The following is a 26,300-nucleotide window of genomic DNA, read 5'->3' as shown; positions in this document are numbered from 1 at the left end:
GAGGAAGGCTCAAAACATCACTGGGGCCAAGCTTCCTGCCATCCAGGACCTATATACTAGGCTGTGTCAGAGGAAGGCTCAAAACATCACTGGGGCCAAGCTTCCTGCCATCCAGGACCTATATTCTAGGCTGTGTCAGAGGAAGGCTCAAAACATCACTGGGGCCAAGCTTCCTGCCATCCAGGACCTATATACTAGGCTGTGTCAGAGAAAGGCTCAAAACATCACTGGGGCCAAGCTTCCTGCCATCCAGGACCTATATACTAGGCTGTGTCAGAGGAAGGCTCAAAACATCACTGGGGCCAAGCTTCCTGCCATCCCGGACCTATATACTAGGCTGTGTCAGAGGAAGGCCCAAAATATCACTGGGTTCAAGTTTCCTGCAATCCAGTACATAGATACTAGACGGTGTCAGAAGAAGGCCCAATACATCACTGGGGCTAAGCTTCCTACCATCCAGGATCTATATACTAGGCGGTGTCAGAGGAAGGCCCAAAAAAGTCAAAGACTGTTTTCTCTGCTACCACACGACAAGCGGTAGCAGAGAAGTCTATGTCCTAAAGGCTCCTGAACAGCTTCTACCCCCAAGCCATGAGACTGCTGAGAAATTCATCAAATGGCCACCTGGACTATTTACATTGGGGTTGCTTCTCAGCCAAGGGAGTGGGCTCACTCACAATTTTGCCTAAGAACAGCCATGAATTAAGTACCAACACATCTTCTGAGAGCAACTTCTCCCAACCATCCAGGAACAGTTTGGTGACGAACAATGCCTTTTCTAGCACGATGGAGCACCTTGCCATAAGGCAAAAGTGATAACTTAGTGGCTCGGGGAACAAAATATCGATATTTTGGGTCCATGGCCAGGAAACTCCCCAGACCTTAATACAGTGGTTCTTAACCTGGGTTCGATCGAACCCCAGGGGTTCGGTGAGTCAGTCTCAGGGGTTCGGCGGAGGTCAAGACACACATCCGACTCATATGATTCGTGATGACACGCCCTGCTTGGCCATCATTGGCTGCAGGTGATCACGCTACAACGTTTGGCCTATCTGTGCTGCAGGGAATTTGGTGTGCCCAGTAGTCTACTTGGTCATTGTATGTTGTGTTTTTGGTATATGTTTGGGTAGGCCAGGGTGTGACATGGGTTTATATGTTGTGTTTCATATTGGGGTTGTGTAGTATTTGGGATTGCGGCTGAGTAGGGGTGTTGTATAGGCTTGGCTGCCTGAGGCGGTTCTCAATCAGAGTCAGGTGATTCTCGTTGTCTCTGATTGGGAACCGTATTTAGGTAGCCGGGGTTTGTCTGTGTATTTCGTGGGTGATTGTTCCTGTCTCTGTGTAGTTTCACCAGATAGGCTGTAATTAGATTTCACGTTCCGTTTGTTGTTTTGTATTTTGTAATAGTTATTTCATGTGACGCTTTTGTCATTAAAGTCATGAGTAACCACCACGCTGCATTTCGGTCCGACTCTCTTTCTACAAACGAAGAACGCCGTTACATCGTGATGGTATGTCTTGTGATTTCTTTCTTAATATTTGAATCCTTTCATACTTACTATGTCGAGCAAAAAATGAAAGTGGTCGGACGAATATGTACAATATGGATTCACATGTATAACGGAACGTGATGGAAGTCAGCGTCCTAACTGCATGATTTGCAATGCCAAGTTGAGTAATTCTAGTTTAGCACCGGCAAAACTAAGAGAACACTTCCTTAAGCTGCATGGAGATGGAAAATACAAGAACACAGGTGAAGAGAGCCAGATTCGATGTAAAAGCTACTCTGCCTGTTCTCGGCTTTGTACCCATCAACAAACTGATCCCCACAGCATCGTACGAAGTTGCTTACCTGATCGCAAAGCAAGGTAAACCACACACCATTGGTGAAACAATCATAAAACCAAAATATTGTAGTGGAATGTGTGAACTATGTGCCAACTAGTGCTCTGAGGCACTGCATCTTCAGTGAGCTGTGTAAAGAAATGGGCTCTGAATTCGAGGTACTTCTGTACCATTCTAACGTTCGGTGGTGTCCCGGGGACAGGTGCTGAATCGTGTTTTTGCCGTACGTGTGGAATTAGCCCTGTTTTTGCAAAAGCACCAACATTGTCATGCAGATTGCTACAAAAATGAGTTAATTCTCATTTTAGCGTACATGGCTGATATCTTCGAAGCTCTCAATCATCTCAATCAAAAGATGCAGGGCGGTGAGGTCAACATCATCGAAGCGGAGGAAAACCTGAAGGCTTTTCAAAAAAAGCTACCGTTATGGAAACGACTAACAGAGAACGATAACTTCACAAACTTTCCCCTGCTGGACGACTGTGTAAGTAAGATCGAAGATGTATCTGGAATCGGAGACATTTCTGTACCTGCGGAACTGAAGCAAGCAATTGTCACACACTTAGATGAGCTTCCAAAGTCTCTCGACAGATACTTCCCTACAAGAGAGTCATATCCAGCATGGGTGAGACATCCGTTCACGTTTAGTGTTGAGACAACAGATGTCAATGATGAATACCTCGATGAAATCATTGAAATTCAGCAGAGCCAGGTTCAACAGCAACTCTTCAGAACAACAACGCTTTCAACGTTTTGGTGTCAACAAATGGTAACGTACCCTGTTATTGCTAAGAAAGCTCTGGAGATTGTCATACCGTTTGTTACAACATATCTTTGCGAGCAATCCTTTGAGGATGCTGGACATAAAAACGAAGAAAAGGAACAGACTTTGTTGCGAAAATGACATGAGAGTGGCACTTGCCAAGGTGAAGCCGCGCATTTCTGAACTGGTCTCTGAAAGGCAACAGCAGAAGTCACACTGATTTGCAGTAAATATTCATTATTATGTTTTTGTTTTTGTGTGAAAATCATGTTTTGATGATTTTGTTCTTTGAACACAGTGATGTTGACGCACGGTTCATTTTGTGCACCAGTAAAATATATACCTATGTTTTGAATTTGAAAAAATCATAATTTATTTTTACAATTAAGGGTTCGGTGAATGCGCATATGAAACTGGTGGTGTTCAGTACCTCCAACAAGGTTTAAGAACTACTGCCTTAATAGCATTAAGAACTTGTGGTCAATCCTCAAGAGGCGGGTGGACAAACAAAAAAACACAAATTCTGACAAACTCCAAACATTGATTATACAAGAATGGGCAGGATCAGTCAGGATGTGGCCCAGAAGTTAATTGACAGCATGCCAGGGCGGATTTCAGAGGTCTTGGAAAAGAAGGATCAACACTGCAAATATTGACTCTTTGCATCAACGTCATGTAATTCATGTCAATAACAGCCTTTGACACTTATGAAATGCTTGTAATTATACTTCAGTATTCCATAGTAACATCTGACAAAAATATCTAAAGACACTGAAGCAGCAAACTTTGTGGAAATTAATATTTGTGTCATTCTAAAAAACGATTGGCTACGACTTTACACTTATTGTGTTCGGCACGTGAAAAAAAAGACGGTTATTGTAGTAACCTGAACAAAAATGAAAAACAAATGGGATTTTCGAGGTTCTGAATCTGGCGGGTGTAAGGCTGACCCCCAAGTTCCTCTTATCAACTGTATGCAAGAGGGTTCATGGTCTTCTCTGGAATTCAGCCTTCTCTTTGTTGATCTCACCATCCCCCATTCTTTCACACCTCTGGCTAGAAGAAGTTCTGTTTTTACATCCTGTAGGTCTGATGGGAATTTTGTGAATTTTTATTAGGATGCCCATTAGCTAACGCCGTAACGTTAGCTAATCTTCCTTGGGTCCAACACCAATTAATAAGACATTACAAACAATTACAAATTAAGACTTTACAAACATTTGAGAAGTAGACAATAGAGACAATTAAAATTCCTGACAGGAAACACATTAAACATTCAGTTGATGCTTTCTACTTCCTGTCCAGTCATATGGTCTATGGGGTCTATTTATTTATTTTCCTTGAAGGTAGATTTACATTTTGCCTGAGAAATATGGATTGGTAAAGAGTTCCATTCAGCTATGGCTCTATATAAAACTGTAGATTTAAGGCGATTTGTGCTTGGCTTGGGTTGTCTTAGATGTCATGAATTTGCCTGTCTGGTTTGGAGGTTATGCATGTTGCTACTATGTACTAACTGTCCTGAAAAATACTTGTGTGTGTGTATATATATATATAACATTCCTGAAGAAAATCAGAAGACTGGATAGTAATTTACATTCAACGTGAAGCCATGAGAGAGTCTGATGCATTTGAATAATATTTATACGGATAGAGAAATGAAGAGCTGATAGTTTCCAAATGCGCTCTCAGAAAGGGAGTGCCAATCTGATTGTTAGTTAACTCAATAATAATGCTATTGGTCAACGACTCAGATTTGGAATCTAAACATGGTTAAATGCTTATAAAAGGGTCTTAGATTCATTGTCTCTTTCTGTTTGTTCCTGACCAGTTGTGGTGAGAGACTCTCCTTTTGTCTCTCTCCACCCAAATCAAATCAAATCAAATAAAATGTATTTATATAGCCCTTCGTACATCAGCTGATATCTCAAAGTGCTGTACAGAAACCCAGCCTAAAACCCCAAACAGCAAGCATTGCAGGTGTAGAAGCACGGTGGCTAGGAAAAACTCCCTAGAAAGGCCAAAACCTAGGAAGAAACCTAGAGAGGAACCAGGCTATGTGGGGTGGCCAGTCCTCTTCTGGCTGTGCCGGGTGGAGATTATAACAGAACATGGCCAAGATGTTCAAATGTTCATAAATGACCAGCATGGTCGAATAATAACAAGAGGGACTCTTGGGCCTTTCAGGCTATGACCTCTCTTTCACTCCCTCTCTGATCATGCCTTGTACAGTCCATTCTGAAAGTATTCAGACCCCTTGACCTTTTCCACATTTTATTACGTTATAGTCTTATTCTAAAATTGATTTAATTGATTTTTTAAATATATTTTTTCCTCATCAACCTACACACAATACCCCATAATGATAAAGCAAGAATGTTGTTAGACATTTTTGCAATTGTATTACAAATAAAAAACAGAATTGTATTTGTTTAATTCGCTGCTGCCAAAAAATTAGACAGGTGCATCCTGTTTCCATTGATCATCCTTCAGATGTTTCTACAACTTGATTGGAGTCCACCTGTGGTAAATTCAATTGGACATGATTTGGAAAGGCACACACCTGTCTATATAAGATCCCGCAGTTGACAGTGCATGTCAGAGTAAAAACCAAGTCATGAGATTGAAGGAATTGTCCGTAGAGCTCCGAACCAGGATTGTGTCGAGGCACAAATCTGGGGAAGGGTACCAAAACACTTCTGCAGCATTGAAGGTCCCCAAGAACACAGTTGCCTCTGTCATTCTTACATGGAAGAAGTTTGAAAACACCAAGACTCTTCCTAGAGCTGGCCGCCCAACCAAACTGAGCAATCGGGGGAGAAGGGCCTTGTTCAGGGAGGTGACCAAGAACCTGATGGTCACTATGATAGAGCCCCAGAGTTCCTCTGTGGAGATGGGAGAAACTCCCCAATACAGGTGTGCCAAGCTTGTAGCTTCATACCAAAAACAACTCGAGGCTGTAATCGCTGTCAAAGGAGCTTCAACAAAGTACTGAATAAAAGGTCTGATTACTTCTGTAAGTGAAATTTCAGTTATATATATTTTTAAATAGATTTGCTACAATTTCTAAAAAGCTTTTTTTTTCTTTGTCATTAAGGGGGATTGTGTGTAAATTGATGAGAGGAATAAAAAAACTATCAAACAAAGCACTTTCTTCTGAAACTCGTCAGTCTAATCTTGTTCTGAGAAATGAAGGCTATTCCATGCGAGAAATTGCCAAGAATCTGAAGATCTCGTACAATGATCCTCTTAAGGATTGGCCCCTTAAAAAAAAAAAGTAGCCTAAAATGACATACCCATATCTAACTGCCTGTAACTCAAGCCCTGAAGCAAGGATATGCATATTCTTGGTACCATTTGAAATGAAACATTTGTTCTACAACATCCGCAGAGTACGACCCTGCCTCACACAGGAAGCGGCGCAGGTCCTAATAATATAATAATAATATAATAATATATGCCATTTAGCAGACGCTTTTATCCAAAGCGACTTACAGTCATGTGTGCATACATTCTACGTATGGGTGGTCCCGGGAATCGAACCCACTACACTGGCGTTACAAGCGCCATGCTCTACCAACTGAGCTACAGAGGCTCTTGTCATCTCCCGTCTGGATTACTGCAACTCGCTGTTGGCTGGGCTCCCTGCCTGTGCCATTAAACCCCTACAACTCATCCAGAACGCCGCAGCCCGTCTGGTGTTCAACCTTCCCAAGTTCTCTCACGTCATCCCGCTCCTCCGCTCTCTCCACTGGCTTCCAGTTGAAGCTCGCATCCGCTACAAGACCATGGTGCTTGCCTACGGAGCTGTGAGGGGAACGGCACCTCAGTACCTCCAGGCTCTGATCAGGCCCTACACCCAAACAAGGGCACTGCGTTCATCCACCTCTGGCCTGCTCGCCTCCCTACCACTGAGGAAGTACAGTTCCCGCTCAGCCCAGGCAAAACTGTTCGCTGCTCTGGCCCCCAATGGTGGAACAAACTCCCTCACGACGCCAGGACAGCGGAGTCAATCACCACCTTCCGGAGACATCTGAAACCCCACCTCTTTAAGGAATACCTAGGATAGTATAAAGTAATCCTTCTCACCCCCCTTAAAAGATTTAGATGCACTATTGTAAAGTGGCTGTTCCACTGGATGTCATAAGGTGAATGCACCAATTTGTAAGTCGCTCTGGATAAGAGCGTCTGCTAAATGACTTAAATGTTAAATGAAACACTTTGAAGTTTGTGGAAATATGAAATGAATGTAGGAGAATATAACACATTAGATCTGGTAAAAGATAATACAAAGAAAAAAACAACTTTTTTTGTATTTTGTTTTTGTACCATCAACTTTGAAATGCAAGAGAAAGGCCATCATTTATTATTTCAACCCAGGTGCAATTTAGATTCTCAGACTGATCCAATGAACCATTGCATTTCGGTTCCATAAAAAATGGGCCTAATTTGTTTGTAACTTCTCATGTTTAAAACCATGCACTCTCCTCAATAGCATGGTATTCTTTCACTGTAATAGCTACTGTAAATTGGACAGCGCATTTAGATTAACAAGAATTTAAGCTTTCTGACAATATCAGATATGTCTGTCCTGGGAAATGTTCTTGTTACTTACAACCTCATGCTAATCCCATTAGCCTACGTTAGCTCAACTGTCCCGCTGGGGACCCACCAATCCTGAGTAATTCATTAATTTTTTTGTCTTTTACTTTCTGTTTTGTACACAAGCTTCAAACAGCTGAAAACACAATATTTTTGGTTATTGAAAATATATTTCACAGCGGTTTAGATGGTACAATGATTCTCTACATTCTCTATGCTTGTTTCGTCACATAAACTGAAATTAGGTGAACTACTCGAATTTTAGAAACCAGGAAATGGCGGAGCGATTTATGCATAGTGCACCTTTAATATTGATTTATAATTTGAACCTAACCAAACCTCTGTTCTGTCGAAGGAGTTGTATGGGTTCCTCTAGTGGCCAAAAGCTTTCGTTAGCATGGGCAGCGCCATTGAGGACTAACCATTTTGATTGAGGCGACTTCCAACTTCATTTGCTGATCCCTTCTGGTGGCACAGTTGGCATGACCTGATGACTCGGTTGGAGTCGTGACAGCCAGGTCGATGGGAGGGATCAGCCAATAGATTTGACTTGTGAAGGAGAAAATGTACAATTTCAAGGTGGCGATGTCCTCAATGGCACTACCCATGCTCTCACAGACGCCATCATTACATAGATACAGAGATGTTAAGTCTATCCGTGATCCTTCTGTAGCTCAGTTGGTAGAGCATGGTGCTTGTAATGCCAGGGTAGTGGGTTCGATTCCCGGGACCACCCATACGTAGAATGTATGCACACATGACTGTAAGTCGCTTTGGATAAAAGCATCTGCTAAATGGCATATATTATTATTATCCAAGTCTATGGTCCTGGTCCATCACCTTATGTAGTACTGCCCCCCAGTGGCAAGAAGTGACACCCCCACAAAAAACTATAAGCCTACAATGCATAAAGGTCTCCAAGCCACCCACAAATAGCCTACTTTCTGTCCTCAACACTCACACTGAAACTAAATAGTATAAAAACGAAATATAAATGTTTTTATCAAACTAAATACAAACTAGTGAATCGAGTCTGAAAACTAACAAACTAATCTGAATTTAAACCAAAATAAAGATGACATAAATAATAACTAATATTTTAAGTCACAAAACAATAATAACCTTGATGTCCTTGTAATTGGTGGTGATATCAACTGTATCACGTCATACTGAAAAACTATGTGGATATCATAAAGACCTAATATTGAGTTCCACCCCCTTTTGCCCTCAGAACAGCCTCAATTCGTTGGGGCATGGACTCTACAATGTGTCTTAAGCATTCCACAGGGATGCTGGCTCATCAAATCAAATCAAATGTATTTGTCACATACACATGGTTAGCAGATGTTAATGCGAGTGTAGCGAAATGCTTGTGCTTCTAGTTCCAACAATGCAGTAATAACCAGCGAGTAATCTAATCTAACAATTCCAAAACTACTACCTTATACACACAAGTGTAAAGGGATAAAGATATGTACATAAAGATATGAATGAGTGATGGTACAGAGCGGCATAGGCAAGATGCAGTAGATAGTATCGAGTACAGTATATACATATGAGTTGAGTAATGTAGGGTATGTAAACAAAGTGGCATAGATTAAAGTGGCTAGTGATACATGTATTACATAAAGATGCAGTAGATGATATAGAGTACAGTATATACATGTACATATGAGATTAATAATGTAGGGTATGTAAACATTAAAGTGACTAGTGATATATTTTACATCAATTCCCATCAATTCCCATTATTAAAGTGGCTGGAGTTGAGTCAGTGTGTTGGCAGCAGCCTCTCAATGTTAGTAGTGGCTGTTTAACAGTCTGATGGCCTTGAGATAGAAGCTGTTTTTCAGTCTCTCGGTCCCTGCTTTGATGCACCTGTACTGACCTCGCCTTCTGGATGATAGCGGGGTGAACAGGCAGTGGCTCGGGTGGTTGTTGTCCTTGATGATCTTTATGGCCTTTATGTGACATCGGGTGGTGTAGGTGTCCTGGATGGCAGGTAGTTTGCCCCCGGTGATGCGTTGTGCAGACCTCACTACCCTCTGGAGAGCCTTACGGTTGTGGGCGGAGCAGTTGCCGTACCAGGCTGTGATACAGCCCGACAGGATGCTCTCGATTGTGCATCTGTAGAAGTGTGTGAGTGCTTTTGGTGACAAGCCGAATTTCTTCAGCCTCCTGAGGTTGAAGAGGCGCTGCTGCGCCTTCTTCACGATGCTGTCTGTGGACCAATTCAGTTTGTCTGTGATGTGTATGCCGAGGAACTTAAAACTTACTACCCTCTCCACTACTGTCCCATCGATGTGGATAGGGGGGTGCTCCCTCTGCTGTTTCCTGAAGTCCACAATCATCTCCTTTGTTTTGTTGACGTTGAGTGTGAGGTTATTTTCCTGACACCACACTCCGAGTGCCCTCACCTCCTCCCTGTAGTCCGTCTCGTCGTTGTTGGTAATCAAGCCTACCACTGTAGTGTCGTCCGCAAACTTGATGATTGAGTTGGAGGCGTGCATGGCCACGCAGTCGTGGGTGAACAGGGAGTACAGGAGAGGGCTCAAAACGCACCCTTGTTAAACACGCTAACATAAATGGACATAAATGTTGGATATTATCGAATAAAACAAACAATTATTGTGGAACTGGGATTCCTGGGAGTGCATTCTGATGAAGATCATCAAAGGTAAGTGAATATTTATAATGCTATTTCTGACTTCTGTTGACTACACAACATGGCGGATATCTGTTTGGGTTGTTTTGGTCTCTGAGCGCTGTACTCAGATTATAGCATGGTGTGCTTTTTCCGTAAAGTTCTTTTGAAATCTGACAAAGCGGTTGCATTAGGAGGAGAAGTGTATCTATAATTCCGTGCATAATAGTTGTACCTTTTATCAATGTTTATTATGAGTATTTCTGTAAATTGATGTGGCTCTCTGCAAAATCACCAGATGTTTTGGAACTACTGAATGTAACGCGCCAATGTAAACTGAGATTTTTTTATATAAATATGAACTTTATCGAACAAAATATACATTGTGTAACATGAAGTCCTATGAGTGTTATCTGATGAAGATCATCAAAGGTTAGTGATTCATTTATCTCTATTTCTGCTTATTGTGTCTCCTCTCTTTGGCTGGAAAAATGGCTGTGTTTTTCTGTGATGTGACTTGGCTCTGACCTAACATAATTGTTTGGTTTGCTTTCGCTGTAAAGCCTTTTTGAAATCGGACACTGGTGGAATTAACAAGAAGTGTATCTTTAAAATGGTGTAAAATACTTGTATGTTTGAGGAATTTTAATTATGGGATTTCTGTTGTTTTGAATTTGGCGCCCTGCACTTTCACTGGCTGTTGTCATATCGATCCCTTAGAGGTTCTTAAGTATGCTCTCTATAATTCTTTCTTTCTTTCTTTCTTTCTTTCTTTCTTTCTTTCTTTCTTTCTTTCTCTCTTTCTCTCTCTCTCTCATGGAGGACCTGAGCCCTAGGACCATGCCTCAGGATTACCTGGCCTGATGACTCCTTGCTGTCCCCAGTCCACCTGGTCGTGCCGCTGCTCCAGTTTCAACTATTCTGCCTGCGGCTATGGAACCCTGACCTGTTCACCGGATGTGCTACCTGTCCCAGACCTGCTGTTTTCAACTCTCTAGAGACAGCAGGAGCGGTAGAGATACTCTGAATGATCGGCTATGAAAAGCCAACTGACATTTACTCCTGAAGTGCTGACCTGTTGCACCCTTGACAACCACTGTGATTATTGTAATTTGACCCTGCTGGTCATTTATAAACATTTGAACATCTTGGCCATGTTCTGTTATAATCTCCACCCGGCACAGCCAGAAGAGGACTGGCCACCCCTCAAAGCCTGGTTCCTCTCTAGGTTTCTTCCTAGGTTCTCGCCTTTCTAGGGAGTTTTTCCCACCGTGCTTCTACATCTGCATTGCTCTTTGTGGTTTTAGGCTGGGTTTCTGTACAGCACTTTTTGATATCAGCTGACGTTAGAAGGGCTTTATAAATCAATCGATTTGATTTAATGTCGCAGTTCTTGACACAAACCGGTGCGCCTGTCACCTACTACCATACCCCATTCAAAGGCACTTAAATCTTTTGTCTTGCCCATTCACCCTCTGAAAGAACACGTACACAATTCATGTCTCAATTTTCTCAAGACTTAAAAATCCATCTTTAAGCTGTCAACTCCCCTTCATCTACACTGACTGAAGTGGGTTTAACAAGTTACATTGATAAGAGATCATAGCTTTCACGTGGATTCACCTGGTCAGTCTGTCATAGAAAGAGCAGGTGTTCATAATGTTTTGTACACTCAAGTGTATATTCATATTCCCACAACGGACACTGACCTCTGGCCCATCTACCCATTCAGGTGGTTCAGAGGTTAGAGGAAATCTATAGTTCTTCTGGCATGCTTCACCGTAGGGATGATGCCAAGTTTCTTCCAACCATGACACTTGGCATTCAGGCTCAATCTTGGTTTCATGAGACCAGAGAATCTTATATATACATTAAATTCACTGTGCTTATGAACATTTTGTGGACATAAAATACATCAATACGATTCTAAATGGTTAAAAGTTCACATTTGGGATCGAGCTAATGATTAGCCCAATAGGTTAAATGCAGACAGGCAACCCAATGCTTTACCTATTTATTTATCATAATATATGCCATTTAGCAGACGCTTTTATCCAAAGTGACTTACAGTCATGTGTGCATACATTCTACGTATGGGTGGTCCCGGGAATTGAACCCACTACCCTGGTGTTACAAGCACCATGCTCTACCAACTGAGCTACAGAAGGACCACTCATATATTATCATATATTATATTATTATTATTATTTATTTATCAACACTCTGCTGCATCAGATGGGCTACAGATGATATTACTTATTGCGAATATGATACCTGATAATATGGACCATGCATAGGCTATATGCATGGTCCAATATGTTAAAATCATTTCAACAAAAATGTTACCAATACGTTTGTTGGGCTCATTTCTGGAGGTGGAAATTATATTTCAGATGGTGTCAGTATAATTTTATTTTCATTCATTTGGAAGTAGAATGTCCTTTTGAAAAGTCACCAGAGCTGAGCTTCTCAGTCCTTCTAAATACATTTTAGAACAGAAGACACACTTACTTCATTCATTGTAAAAATGAATGTAAAATGAATAAGCGAATTCATAATAATGGTCTTACAGAATGGACAGGCACCACCGGTGAGCAGTGAGTGATGAGACCTTGAGACTGAACGGAGTGTGCAACCACATAATCAAACCATAGTTTGCAAAAAGGAATAGCAACAGACTTTATTCAAGAGTATTTCCTATTTTGATTTCACAGATTACCCATGTTTAAAAAAGTGTTATGCATTTACTCATCACATCAATAAAGACTTCTAGCAAGTGGTAGCCTATATTTTCAGTTTCATATTTCATACATATAACGAGAAAATATATTTCAGACAATTGAACACAGAGAAGCTGCAAAACAAAGCCACATAAAATGGCACAATGACCAATTTCTATGCTGTGAGTCAAAGAAGGTAGACCATTTGACTGAGGAGGAGAAACAGGAAGGGGCTGAGGTTCTGTCCTCTGAGGCTCACGCTGATATTTGTTGGTTTAGGCTCAGGAGTTGGTTTAGGCTCAGGAGTTGGTTTAGGCTCGGGAGTTGGTTTAGGCTCGGGAGTTGGTTTAGGCTCGGGAGTTGGTTTAGGCTCAGGAGTTGGTTTAGGCTCGGGAGTTGGTTTAGGCTCGGGAGTTGGTTTAGGCTCGGGAGTTGGTTTAGGCTCAGGAGTTGGTTTAGGCTCAGGAGTTGGTTTAGGCTCAGGAGTTGGTTTCTCTGTATAATACAGAGGGACATTTTTATAGTGTTATCATACTGTATCATCAACTTCTTAAAACTGTTAAGGGAAATTCCAATACTGTATAGATAAGAGGCTGTTACACTTGGTTGTAAACAAACCTTGAACAGAAAGTTCCACTTGACGAAGATTGTCCTCTGTTGGTATGAAACATGAATAACTCCCACTATCTGTGCTATCCTTTTTATGTCTCTATTTTGGTTTGGTCAGGGCGTGAGTTGGGGTGGGCATTCTATGTTTTCTATTTCTGTGTGTTTGGCTGGGTGTGATTCTCAATCAGAGGCAGCTGTCTATCGTTATCTCTGATTGAGAACCATACTTAGGTAGCCTTTTCCCACCTGTGTTTTGTACATTTTTGAAGTGTTTGTCTGTCACGATTGTTTGAATGAGTGGACCAAGGTGCAGCGTGGTTTCCTTTATTAAATGTACACACAACAAAATACCAAACCAAACGTGACGCTAAATAATAGTGCTAACTGACTGCCTAAATATGATCCCCAATCAGAGACAACGATAAACAGTTGTCTCTGATTGGGAACCATACCAGGCCAACATAAATTACTAATCACCTAGATGACCCACCCTAGTCACTATTTGATTTATTTTATCTTTATTTAACTAGGCAAGTCAGTTAAGAACAAATTCTTATTTTCAATGACGGCCTAGGAACTGTGGGTTAGAATGACAGATTTGTAACCTCCGGGGTTTGAACTTGCAACCTTCCAGTTACTAGTCCAATGCTCTAACCACTAGGCTACCCTGCCACCCCAACCAACAGAGAATAAACAGGGCGTGGTCTATGGTCAGGGCGTGACACTGTCCTATATCTAAGAGATATAAGAAAGCTCAGGAAATATATCTCGCTATATATTTTTACACATATTTAACCCCTTATTTCTGTTGGAACAAAACTACCTCCATACTTCCATTCATGTGTATGGGTTACCTTTAGACCAGTCCCATGACAAAACGAAGAACTCCATAGTGTTCATGAGTCTCCCCTTTCTATACAGTGATCATATTAGTTTGTAGGCCAAACCGTTCGGATGCTACAGAAGCTTTGGTGAGATGACCGATTTTTGGGATGTCTCATGGTCTGACAAACAGCTTATAGCTCTGCCACTTTCCACCACAGCTGTGGAAGGGCGACATAGGCGGAGTGGTCAATTGCGACACAGCCCACGCATGTATTTATTTTATCTGTAGCTTAAATTTAGGGATTCTGATAGGGATGTTTTTATTATGTTACTTTTAATATACTCAATGAGGTTTTAAGGCTACCTGGCATTAGTGCGAAGTCCAAGGCTAAAATAACTATATGTGTGCCAAGCATGCCAAATAACATACATGCCTAATGCTTTTGCAAAGGACACAAACAGTTGTTGATCCAAGAAGGCAAAAAGGGCAATGTTTAATTCAATAACAGAAAAGCTGCGAAATGGACAGTTGAGAATAAAAATAGTAGAGATGGAAGATTTGATGAAGTGGCTAAAGAGGATGCTATCAGTGCTGGCTATGTTATGTGTGATGATTGTGAGGTGCTATACAAATTCCACAGTCACAACACAGGGATTTAAAATAAGCCTATGGCACATCAAGGGAACTGTAGCCTACTGTTCAGATGGGTTCAATGGAAACTGATATCTGGACATTTACCGTAGGTCTATAACCTCACACATAGTCGTATTATTAACTCCTACTGCAGAATGAAGAATTTCTTGCAGTAAAATTATAGGCCTACACACATAGGCTACATTTTGACTGGAGAACAGGAGTGGAGAATGACAGAAGAGAAGCTGCAAGTATCTAATTACAGACAAGTTGACTTACAAATAGCCTACCAAAATGTCAGAAATGATAAGCAGAAACATATCAGGCATCAATAAACCAAATCCTGCAACGCCTGTCAAAAAATAGTTCTGCGGTCTCTGACTATAGCATACACGCATTTTCTATATTAGCGGGTTTGGGTTGGGTGAGGACCTCTTATTTTCACTTTATCACATATAGTCGGGCGGTTGCCAATGGGTTATTAAATTGCGTGTGAACAAACAACTGACCCACGCACCACTAATACAGGCCTATCAACATTGAGATAACAGGGACGGACCGTCTTTACAAAACACTTCTTACATACATAAGAACAGTTACATTTGTTCGGTAGACAGAAATGGGAGGGGCAACACAGCATGTTTTTTAAATGAAATTATGGATTTAATCATTAATAACACACATTTCCGTTACTGTCCAATGATGAATTACAACACAAATATATTTCCCCTCCACGTTTTTCAAGGCCTTCATCTAGTAATTTTATTATCACCGAAGGTAGACATCAATCACCCTTTGTGTTATCAGGGCTTGATATAGTAACCATGTTTTACTTGTTTGAAGGCTCAAATCATATCAAATCAAATGGTTTCGGTCACATACACGTGTTTAGCAGATGTTATTGCGGATGTAGCAAATGCGTATGTTTCTAGCCCCGGACAGTGCAGTAATATCTAACAATTTCACAACATATACACAATACACACAAATCTAAGTAAAGGAATGGACTTAAGAATATGTAAATATATTGAGGAGCAAGTCACTTGTCCCTCCCCCCCAAAAAAGGTCTGTAAAGCCATGGGCCAAAAAGGTCTGTAAAGCCATGGGCCAAAAAGGTGACTGAAAACTGTGTTGTATGATGCATGGAACCACTTCACAAAATAACATTCATTATTTTCACTGGTATTGACAATGGAAGGCCGCTGGTCTCTGATCCCATCTATTATACAGTATCTCCTGCTGTTGTGGCCTTGATCAAGGCCCCCACAAAGTAAAATACTACACTGATGGGCTACTGTGTAAAACACATGTGGTCTTTCAACCTCCATCTGGAGAGCTTCTGGATGTGTAGGCTTTTGATCCAACCCTGCTGGAACACACCAGCTTATCAAGGTCCTGTTGAGCAGCTGATGTTTTACAATGTGGTGTGTTCGAGCAGGGCTGGAGCAAAAGCCTGCACATCCAGTAGCTCTCCTGGAATCACCAGGAGGATTGTTTGCATCCCTGCAACATAATTACAAGCAAAAACATTGTCTTTATAAAATAATTCTCTCACTCAATGAACCAGGGATCAAATGGCTAATAATAAATGGCTAATAATTAAAAAAAATACACATTTTCATTATTAACAACAATATACAAACATCTTACAAAGAAATCTACCAAATAACACCGAAACTATGGATTATGGGGTATACATACGTAAACAAAAATGTACAAGGTTTCACAGGCAATTAGGGTTCGTTTTGCTTTACAGTTTGACTATTTTTTTATTTTCACCTTTATTTAACCAGGTAGGCTAGTTGAGAACAAGTTCTCACTTGCAACTGCGACCTGGCCAAGATAAAGCATAGCAGTGTGAACAGACAACACAGAGTTACACATGGAGTAAACAATTAACAAGTCAATAACACAGTAGAAAAAAAGAGAGTCTATGTACATTGTGTGCAAAAGGCATGAGGAGGTAGGCGAATAATTAAAATTTTGCAGATTAACACTGGAGTGATAAATGATCAGATGGTCATGTACAGGTAGAGATATTGGTGTGCAAAAGAGCAGAAAAGTAAATAAAGAAAAACAGTATGGGGATGAGGTAGGTAAAATTGGGTGGGCTATTTACCGATAGACTATGTACAGCTGCAGCGATCGGTTAGCTGCTCAGATAGCAGATGTTTGAAGTTGGTGAGGGAGATAAAAGTCTCCAACTTCAGCGATTTTTGCAATTCGTTCCAGTCACAGGCAGCAGAGAACTGGAACGAAAGGTGGCCAAATGAGGTGTTGGCTTTAGGGATGATCAGTGAGATACACCTGCTGGAGCTCGTGCTACGGGTGGGTTTTGCCATTGTGACCAGTGAACTGAGATAAGGCGGCGCTTTACCTAGCATGGACTTGTAGATGACCTGGAGCCAGTGGGTCTGGCGACGAATATGTAGCGAGGGCCAGCCGACTAGAGCATACAGGTAGCAGTGGTGGGTGGTATAAGGTGCTTTAGTAACAAAACGTAGAGTGTTGGAAGCTATTTTGTAGATGACATCCTGAAGTCGAGGATCGGTAGGATAGTCAGTTTTACTAGGGTAAGTTTGGCAGCGTGAGTGAAGGAGGCTTTGTTGTGGAATAGAAAGCCGATTCTAGATTTGATTTTAGACTGGAGATGTTTGATATGAGTCTGGAAGGAGAGTTTACAGTCTAGCCAGACACCTAGGTACTTATAGATGTCCACATATTCAAGGTCGGAACCATCCAGGGTGGTGATGCTTGTCAGGCGTGCGGGTGCAGGCAGCGAACGGTTGAAAAGCATGCACCAGTTAAAAATAAAATTTGAGTTCAATCATTTTTTTAAAACGAATGTTTTTTTTTGCCCACTTGCATGCATGTACTGTAAATAATATTTACCATGCTGTCACGTCTGCTACCGCTCTTCCCTACCTGCTTCGTCTCTCCAGCGTCAATACATGTGACACATGCAGATTCATTGTATATTCTTTAATCTAATATAAATCATAAATCATGAAACAAAAGTAGAACACCTTTACCATCAAGACGAACCCTAGCACCAGTTGATCTAATAAATACATGTACATCCATCCAAAAGATCTTACTGCAAATACATTCAAAGAACACCACTTGTAGTTTCATTCTCAATTTGACAAAACACACTTCATCGATATCAATTTTAAATTGTCAGTACCTAGTTTACTGGATATATTAAATTAATATTTTTTAAAGACACTTCGCGGACTTCGTTATTGACACAATATGTTCTCCTTAAATTCCATACCGCACTTCAATTATATAATTATAGTATACTTTTGCAGGAGGAAAAGAAGGCTCGGTACTCATCTTCCTAATATAATTATTAGTGCACTTTTTATCCTTAACGCATAAACCATCTAATAGGACGCTGAAACTGAATTCCACATTCCTCTGAAGAATGTATTTCCCCCGTATACGTCTTATAAGGCATGGAGCTATTGCATCAACAACGATGGCGTACTACTTCGCCGTTTAATTTAAGGGGTCTTATATTTAGCTCTGTTATATTTTAGGAGAAATTCAATTCCACCAACCTTTGTAAAAACAAGATTTGGAATATATTTCAAATCCTATCCTTAAATTGTATGTAATTCTTGATCCTTCTAGTCTTAATGATAATAGGATGTACCAAAATCAAGCACATTTAAACCAGGCATTTAAACCAGCCAGTCTACCTGTTTAATCATTGCTTTGGGAACATCCAATGCCATTGCAGTATATAGTAGTCTCGATAATCCTTCCACTTTTTTGACAGCAATACACGACCGTTTAAAGACAACTCCCTTAACAACCAAGCAACAAACCTCTTCTTAACATTATCAGTGGTGGGATTCAAATTCAATGCGCCCTTTGTTTGGTTTTTACATATCTTAATTCCCAGGTATGTATTAGTTTTTTTATGTGAATAACGGCAATATCAACAAAATCATTACATATAGCCTTTAAAGCAAATAAATCACACTTTCTAAAAAACATTTAAAGTCAAACCAGATACAGAGGAAAGTACATCGAAACAATCCACAGCTTTGGATAACCTCTGTTCAAGCTGGGCAAGATAACCAGATAAAATGTTAATCTATTTGTAAGGTTAAAATATTCAGTGTTCAGGGGAGTTCTTGACAGCATAGGAGTTACTTGTCAATTAGGCTATTCTAAGAATATTTTAAAAACATTGTCAGAATTACATGTCCAGTATTGAATAGAGAATCTTAACCATTTTTTTAGGCTTGAGATATGTTTTTATAACCTGAGTATGCAGCCGTGGTTTCATCAACATCAACCGTGCACCAGTATCAACTGGGTTCCGGGTATTTGCGAGAGCCAGTGGAAAATTATTTTAGGACATGACAATGACATTCATACATGTATTGTTAACTAGCGAGAAAACCAGGCAAACGACACAATATGTTTTGAATTGGCTAGTTAGTCTGGTTGTATGTCATTATTTTACCTGCTGCACAAATGTCTCTCTTTCGCTCTCTCTCCTCTGGCTACGCCCTACTGGCACACAGCAGGAATTTTCCAGGAATTTGATTGAAGACCCAACATCACTAACTAGCAATGAATATCAACAAATGTGCATACGGCTAGGCTCGCTTTGATAAAAAAAAACGCATATCGACTGCATGATTGAAAGCCCGCTTGTGCCTGTCAATGCAGGCCTACACTCTTAAAATTAGGGTTTCAATAAGGGTTATTCTCTAAGATCCTCAAAGTTAATCGAATAAATGTAGTAGGTCGGGTTAATAAATGTAGTAGGAACCTGGGGTTTTAATTTGAAAGGACAGAGGAACAGAACTCCTCACTTTTGTGTCTGTAGGTATACAGAAGAGGAGGCCTACTCTCCTCACTTTTGTGTCTGTAGGTAACCCTACAACGATCTCCTCACTTTTGTGTCTGTAGGTATACAGAAGAGGAGGCCTACAACGATCTTCACTTTTGTGTCTGTAGGTTTTAATCTTGTGTCTGTAATACAGAAGACAGATCTCCTCACTTTTGTGTCTGTAGGTATACAGGCCTACAACGATCTCCTCACTTTTGTGTCTGTAGGTATACAGAAGAGGAGGCCTACAACGATCTCCTCACTTTTGTGTCTGTAGGTATACAGAAGAGGAGGCCTACAACGATCTCCTCACTTTTGTGTCTGTAGGTATACAGAAGAGGAGGCCTACAACGATCTCCTCACTTTTGTGTCTGTAGGTATACAGAAGAGGAGGCCTACAACGATCTCCTCACTTTTGTGTCTGTAGGTATACAGAAGAGGAGGCCTACAACGATCTCCTCACTTTTGTGTCTGTAGGTATACAGAAGAGGAGGCCTACAACGATCTCCTCACTTTTGTGTCTGTAGGTATACAGAAGAGGAGGCCTACAACGATCTCCTCACTTTTGTGTCTGTAGGTATACAGAAGAAGAGGCATACAAAGTTATGTCAAGTGGTATTGGTATGTTAGACTGTGGTTTTTGATAATGGTTTAAAAGGAAACCTGTTCGATCACCATGCACTGCAAAATCATTCTGGCTACGGAGACAGAGAACATCAACACGCAAGGCATACCTATACCTAATCAGTTGTTCTTTGTGGAAGACCTCTGGCTGTTATGTTTTGCATGTTACTGTTAATTTATTTTTTAAATTACTATTAAAAAATTAATCCATTCAATTGAGATGTGTCATCCGCATTTAACCCACCCTCTGAATCAGAGAGGTGCGGGGGCTGCCATGATCGACATCCACGTCTTCGGTACTGGCCCAACGCTCTAACCACTAGGCTACCTGCCGCACCATTACACTTTGGGCTCTGCTGGGAGTTAACCTCATATTTTGATCTTCTAATTCTGCTTTGCCACTAAAACCATTATAAACACTGACAACTAAAATATTGTGTAATTATGTGTATTATTATTTAAAAAAATAAACCCAAAAGTTTATTCAAAATGTTGGAAGAAGATATAGGGGTTCCCCCACAGTTTCAATTTGAAGAACCCCTTAAAGGATACTCCAGGAACTTCTTTTTTTTGCGTTTACAATAATTAAAGGCGCTGCATTGTCAACCTGATGTCTGGATTTTTTATTGTTTTTGTAAGGACTGCAACAGCAGATCTTGTTCAAGAAACACATTCATGCAAAGAGGACTCTAATTATTGGGGCAATGTCATTTTTTGGGGCCACGGGACTAATCATTCAGCTGGTGTTGCAATTTTAGCACACAATTTCAAAGGGACATTTTTGTTTACTCAAATGGACACCAATGGACCTTGGCTAGTAGTGGTAATCAACCACATGGACAAATTATTTGTGTTGTGTAATGTATATGGATTAGAGGTCGACCGATTAATTGGAATGGACGATTAATTAGGGCCGATTTCAAGTTTTCATAACAATCGGAAATCGGTATTTTTGGGCGCTGATTTAAAAAATATATACCTTTATTTAACTAGGCAAGTCAGTTAAGAACACATTCTTATTTTCAATGACTGCCTAGGAACGGTGGGTTAACTGCCTTGTTCAGGGACAGATTTTCGCCTTGTCAGCTCGGGGGATCCAATCTTGCAACCTTACAGTTAACTAGTCCAACGCAATAACGACCTGCCTCCCTCGTTGCACTCCACAAGAGACTGCCTGTTACGTGAATGCAGTAAGCCAAGGTAAGTTGCTACAATCATTCATAATCACAATAACTACACATGGTTGATGATATTACTAGATATTATCTAGCGTGTTCTGCGTTGCATATAATCTGACTGAGCATACAAGCATACAAGTATCTGACTGAGCGGTGGTAGGCAGAAGCAGGAGCGTAAACATTAATTCAAACAGCACTTTCATGCATTTTGTAACCAAAGTGAAATGGCAAGCTAGTTAACTAGAGGGACGGAAGCTATACTGTTACACTGGCAATACTAAAGTGCCTATAAGAACATCCAATAGTCAAAGGTTCATGAAATACAAATGGTATAGAGGGAAATAGTCCTATAATTCCTATAATAACTACAACCTAAAACTTCTTACCTGGGAATATTGAAGACTCATGTTAAAAGGAACCACCATATGTTCTCATGTTCTGAGCAAGGAACTGAAACGTTAGCTTTCTTACATGGCACATATTGCACTTTTACTTTCTTCTCCAACACGTTGTTTTTGCATTATTTAAACCAAATTGAACATGTTTCATTATTTACTTGAGGCTAAATTGATTTCATTGATGTATTATATTAAGTTAAAATAAGTGTTAATTCAGCATTGTTGTAATTGTCATTATTACCAACAAAAAAAAATATGTCTGATTAATCGGTATCGGCTTTTTTGGTCCTCCAATAATCGGTATCGGCGTTGACAAATCATAATCGGTCGACCTCTAATATGGATACTGTTCTAGTCCTCCAAATAACTTACTTCTAGAGGAAATTGAAGAAATTCTTTAAGTCTTCTGAGAAAATATCCATCCAGTCAGATTTTAGTTGTAGATTTTAATATGGTTTATTCTAATGAGACTGATAGATTGTCCCATAGGCCTAACATTGGTGTGAACAAGTTGATGAGTTTCTGCCAAAGGCTGGACTTAATTGACATATGGAGAGTTAAAAACCCTGGAGAGAAACAACACATGGAGTAATAGAGATCGTTCTCTACAATCAAGAATTGACTTGTGGGCGATAACCTCTAGTCTTGAGCCCAACACTGTAGAGGTAAAAATACTTCCTGCAGTCCTGACGGATCATAAAGTCATATGGTTGACTGTAAGAATGTGCAGTAATGATGATAAGAAATACTCTGGTGGTTATTGGAAATTAAATAACTCATTGTTATTGCATGATGAAAAATGTGAATAAGAATCTAATTTCTGTTTACTGGAGTTTACCTACATCTAATGCAGAATATGGGAAATATTGTGAACTGCTGAAATGTAAAATCTGCTCAGCCTGTATTACTTATGGAAAACAGCTTGCTTTAAGAAGGAGATGTGAGGTAGCTGAACTCTAAGACAACTGCTGATATCACAGAGATTGAGCATCTTGATCTTTAATGAGGAAGCTAAATTGAACGATTTACAGAATCAACTAGATACATTGTATGAGGAAAAGGCTAGAGGAGCCTTCATAAGATCCAGAAAACAATGGCTTGAAAAAGGCAAAAAGAGCAGTAGCTACTTTTTTAATTTGGAAGAGAGTAGAGGGGAACTCAACACACTTCGGAAATGTAAGATTAATTGGGTTACCACTGAGGATAGAGAGTTGTTATCAGACTTTACCATTAAGTTTTATGAGAATCTTTACTCCTTAGATAACAATTTGAGTGACTCTAAGGATCTCCTTGATTCTATAGAGAATGTTAATTCGGTTAGTGAAGAAATTAATCGGTCATGTTGTCAAGAATCATCCATTATGGACATCCAGTACGAGGTTGCTCAGTTAAAAAATAACAAATCTCCAGGTTGTGGTGGATTAACCTCTGAATTTGACAAAACCTCTGAAGAAATAGCACCATTTTTACTTGAAACCTTTAAGGAGACTATAAAGAAGGGAGAACTACCTGCCTCTCTGAAGCAAGGGGTTATTACTCTTATATCTAAACCAATGTTAAAGAGATGTTGCAGAGACTTTGACCACAGACTCGCCTCAAAGCCCTGAAGAAAAATTGCTTGTTTGCAGCACTCCTAACGGTTGGCTTTGAGGGATCTCTGAATAGAAGACAGTTACAATACAACTGGATTGACCCTTCATGTATAAATGGACACACTACATCATCGCATTTTAGTAAAGTACAACTCATGGCAAAGTATGGGAACGTTAACAAACAATATAATTACTGACTAGCAGTGAAAAGGGGTGACGCATATTCAGTAGACTCTTATCATCACTGTAACAATGTCACACGACTACCAGCATTTTCTAAGCATGTTCTTAGCTTGCCCTTATGGATCATGCATTATACTGCAAAACTAATTATTGATACAAGTTCAGGATTTAATCCTCTTGGTGCTGTGTGTCACGTTCTGACCTTTATTTCCTGTGTTTTGTATTTAGTTAGTATGGTCAGGGCGTGAGTTGGGTGGGCAGTCTATGTTTGTTTTTCTATGTTTTGTGTATTTCTATGTTTCGGCCTAGTATGGTTCTCAATCAGAGGCAGGTGTCATTAGTTGTCTCTGATTGAGAATCATACTTAGGTAGCCTGGGTTTCACTGTGTGTTTGTGGGTGATTGTTCCTGTCTCTGTCTTTGCACCAGATAGGACTGTTTTGAGTTTTCACACTTCTTGTTTTTTTTGTAGTCAGTTGTTCATGTGTACCTTAACGCATTAAAAAGAACCATGGACAATTACCACGCCGCGTATTGGTCCTCTGATCCGTTTCGCCTCTCCTCTTCGGAAGAGGAGGAGGAAATTCATTACACTGTGTCACTGACTTCAGGAGTAAATGTAATAAACAATGCAGTGACCATTTATTTAATTATTTTAAACTTGCATGCAATCAGTGTTATGATATATCAGTATGCTTTTCAGCACGTTATACTGTTGAAGTTGCACTATGGTTGCTAAAATTCTAATAGTTCACCTAATTTCAGTTTCTGTGACAAAACAAAGAAGCATAGTGTTGATAAACATTGTACCATCTAAACCGCTGTGAAATATATTTTCCATAACCAAAAAGACTGTATTTTCAGCTGTTTGAAGCTGCTGTACAAAACTGAAAGTAAAAGATGCAAAAAAAAAATTAAGAATGGGATGCATAGAAATAGCACACTCAGAACAGATCTACCGCTTCTTAGACTTGTTTTTAATGAGTGACAGATCTATAACTCATATTTCTATGTGAATTTTGTTGGATAGCCCTAAAAGTATATATTGCAGATTTAAGCTAAATTATTGGTCCAAATTAGCTGAGACTGATGCAACTGTTTAGGATCTTTACAAAAAGTAATTTACCTCTGGTCTATTCGGCGTCTTGATGTTAGTTTTGAAGGAGAGTTCCTGTTCTGACATGGCAAGTTCAAGATTAGCACTGAAATATAAACCAACAAAATGGGAAAAGTTGATGAACAAAATCAATATGTAAATTCTCTGTAAACAACAAAAAAGGTTAAAATATTTCAAATCTCGTATTTCCATTCACTCACCCAGGATCATAACCATCAGAATAACATTCAGAACACTGTAAATGAACAGAAGACAGTTCTCCCATGATGACCTGTAGTTGGAGGTCTGGTTTGGATAGCTGGATGTCTGATTGGGATAGTCAGCATAAACATCTGTGCAATAATGCACATTGAAAAATCACTATATTAAATGTGCATGTAGTGATATCCACACAATGCCACTTTACAATTCAAGTACATTAAGTTGGTGTACAGTGCATCACACATGCAGCGTTGGGACAACATACGCTTGAGTGTACATACTCAAAATTGGATGTATTTCAATGAAGATTTATGTTATTTTGAAAGGAATTCATCATTGAATTAAATGTGCACTTACCAGCCGTCATGTGTCTGGTAGCATTGCTAAATATCAATCTACCCTCTTCTTTTTTTGCACAGTAGAACACGCCACAATCATCTACTGTTACATTCTGTATTAACAATCTATGTCCTGTTAGTAATGAATATTTCTGTCTATAATTCTTGTTGTAATAAAAAGCAGCAGGACTCCTACTAGTGAAAGAGCGGAGTATGGCCTGTGGAGGCTGTGGTTGGTGCTGAATGTACCCGTATGCACTTTCTATGTTAAGAGAACAGTTAATGGTTGTATTCTGTCCAAGTTCCACCAGTGTCTCTGTCAAGCAACCAGCTCCCCGACAGCATATAAAGAGACCTAGAAACAGATCAGGTCATTCATTACACATTTGATTTGTTTCTTAAGTTATTAAGTACATGTAGTAACAAAATAATTGTCTTACACAACAGATGTCCCACAACTCTCAGCATCGTCTCAAATGTGTGTTGTCGATTAGGTTGGTTTCCTGCTTGTGGGAGGTTCCCATTGCTCTGACCTTTTTAACCTGTCTCTCCTCTCTGGGGAGGTTCCCAATGCCCTGACCTTTTAAACCTGTGTCTCCTCTCTGGGGAGGTTCCCATTGCTCTGACCTTTTTAACCTGCGTCTCCTCTCTGGGGAGGTTCCCATTGCTCTGACCTTTTTATCCTGTCTCTCCTGTCTGGGGAGGTTCCCATTGCTCTGACCTTTTTATCCTGTCTCTCCTGTCCGGGGAGGTTCCCATTGCTCTGACCTTTTTAACCTGTGTCTCCTCTCTGGGGAGGTTCCCATTGCTCTGACCTTTTTATCCTGTCTCTCCTGTCTGGGGAGGTTCCCATTGCTCTGACCTTTTTATCCTGTCTCTCCTGTCTGGGGAGGTTCCCATTGCTCTGACCTTTTTATCCTGTCTCTCCTGTCTGGGGAGGTTCCCATTGCTCTGACCTTTTTAACCTGTCTCTCCTCTCTGGGGAGGTTCCCATTGCTCTGACCTTTTTAACCTGTCTCTCCTCTCTGGGGAGATTCCCAATGCCCTGACCTTTTAAACCTGTGTCTCCTCTCTGGGGAGGTTTCAATTGCTCTGACCTTTTAAACCTGTGTCTCCTCTCTGGGGAGGTTCCCATTGCTCTGACCTTTTTATCCTGTGTCTCCTCTCTGGGGA

The 26,300-nt window shown here is 40.3% G+C and overlaps 1 protein-coding gene across 1 annotated transcript; it reads right to left on the bottom strand.

Annotated features, from left to right (window-relative positions):
- Window positions 1-12,761: 12,761 nt before the first annotated feature.
- On the bottom strand, window positions 12,762-25,595 carry LOC118370023 (uncharacterized). The gene is made up of 7 exons (XM_035754777.2): window positions 25,568-25,595; window positions 25,147-25,482; window positions 24,789-24,920; window positions 24,598-24,673; window positions 20,011-20,068; window positions 13,196-13,283; window positions 12,762-12,910 (listed from the first exon to the last, which is right to left on the bottom strand). Exons 1-7 carry the CDS (start codon window positions 25,593-25,595, stop codon window positions 12,762-12,764), a joined length of 867 nt encoding a protein of 288 aa, XP_035610670.2.
- Between the last annotated feature and the right edge of the window lie 705 nt (window positions 25,596-26,300).

This window comes from Oncorhynchus keta, unplaced genomic scaffold (genome assembly GCF_023373465.1).
Source record: "Oncorhynchus keta strain PuntledgeMale-10-30-2019 unplaced genomic scaffold, Oket_V2 Un_contig_1853_pilon_pilon, whole genome shotgun sequence".
Taxonomy (NCBI): domain Eukaryota; kingdom Metazoa; phylum Chordata; class Actinopteri; order Salmoniformes; family Salmonidae; genus Oncorhynchus; species Oncorhynchus keta.
This window is presented reverse-complemented; position numbering and strand designations above follow the sequence as displayed.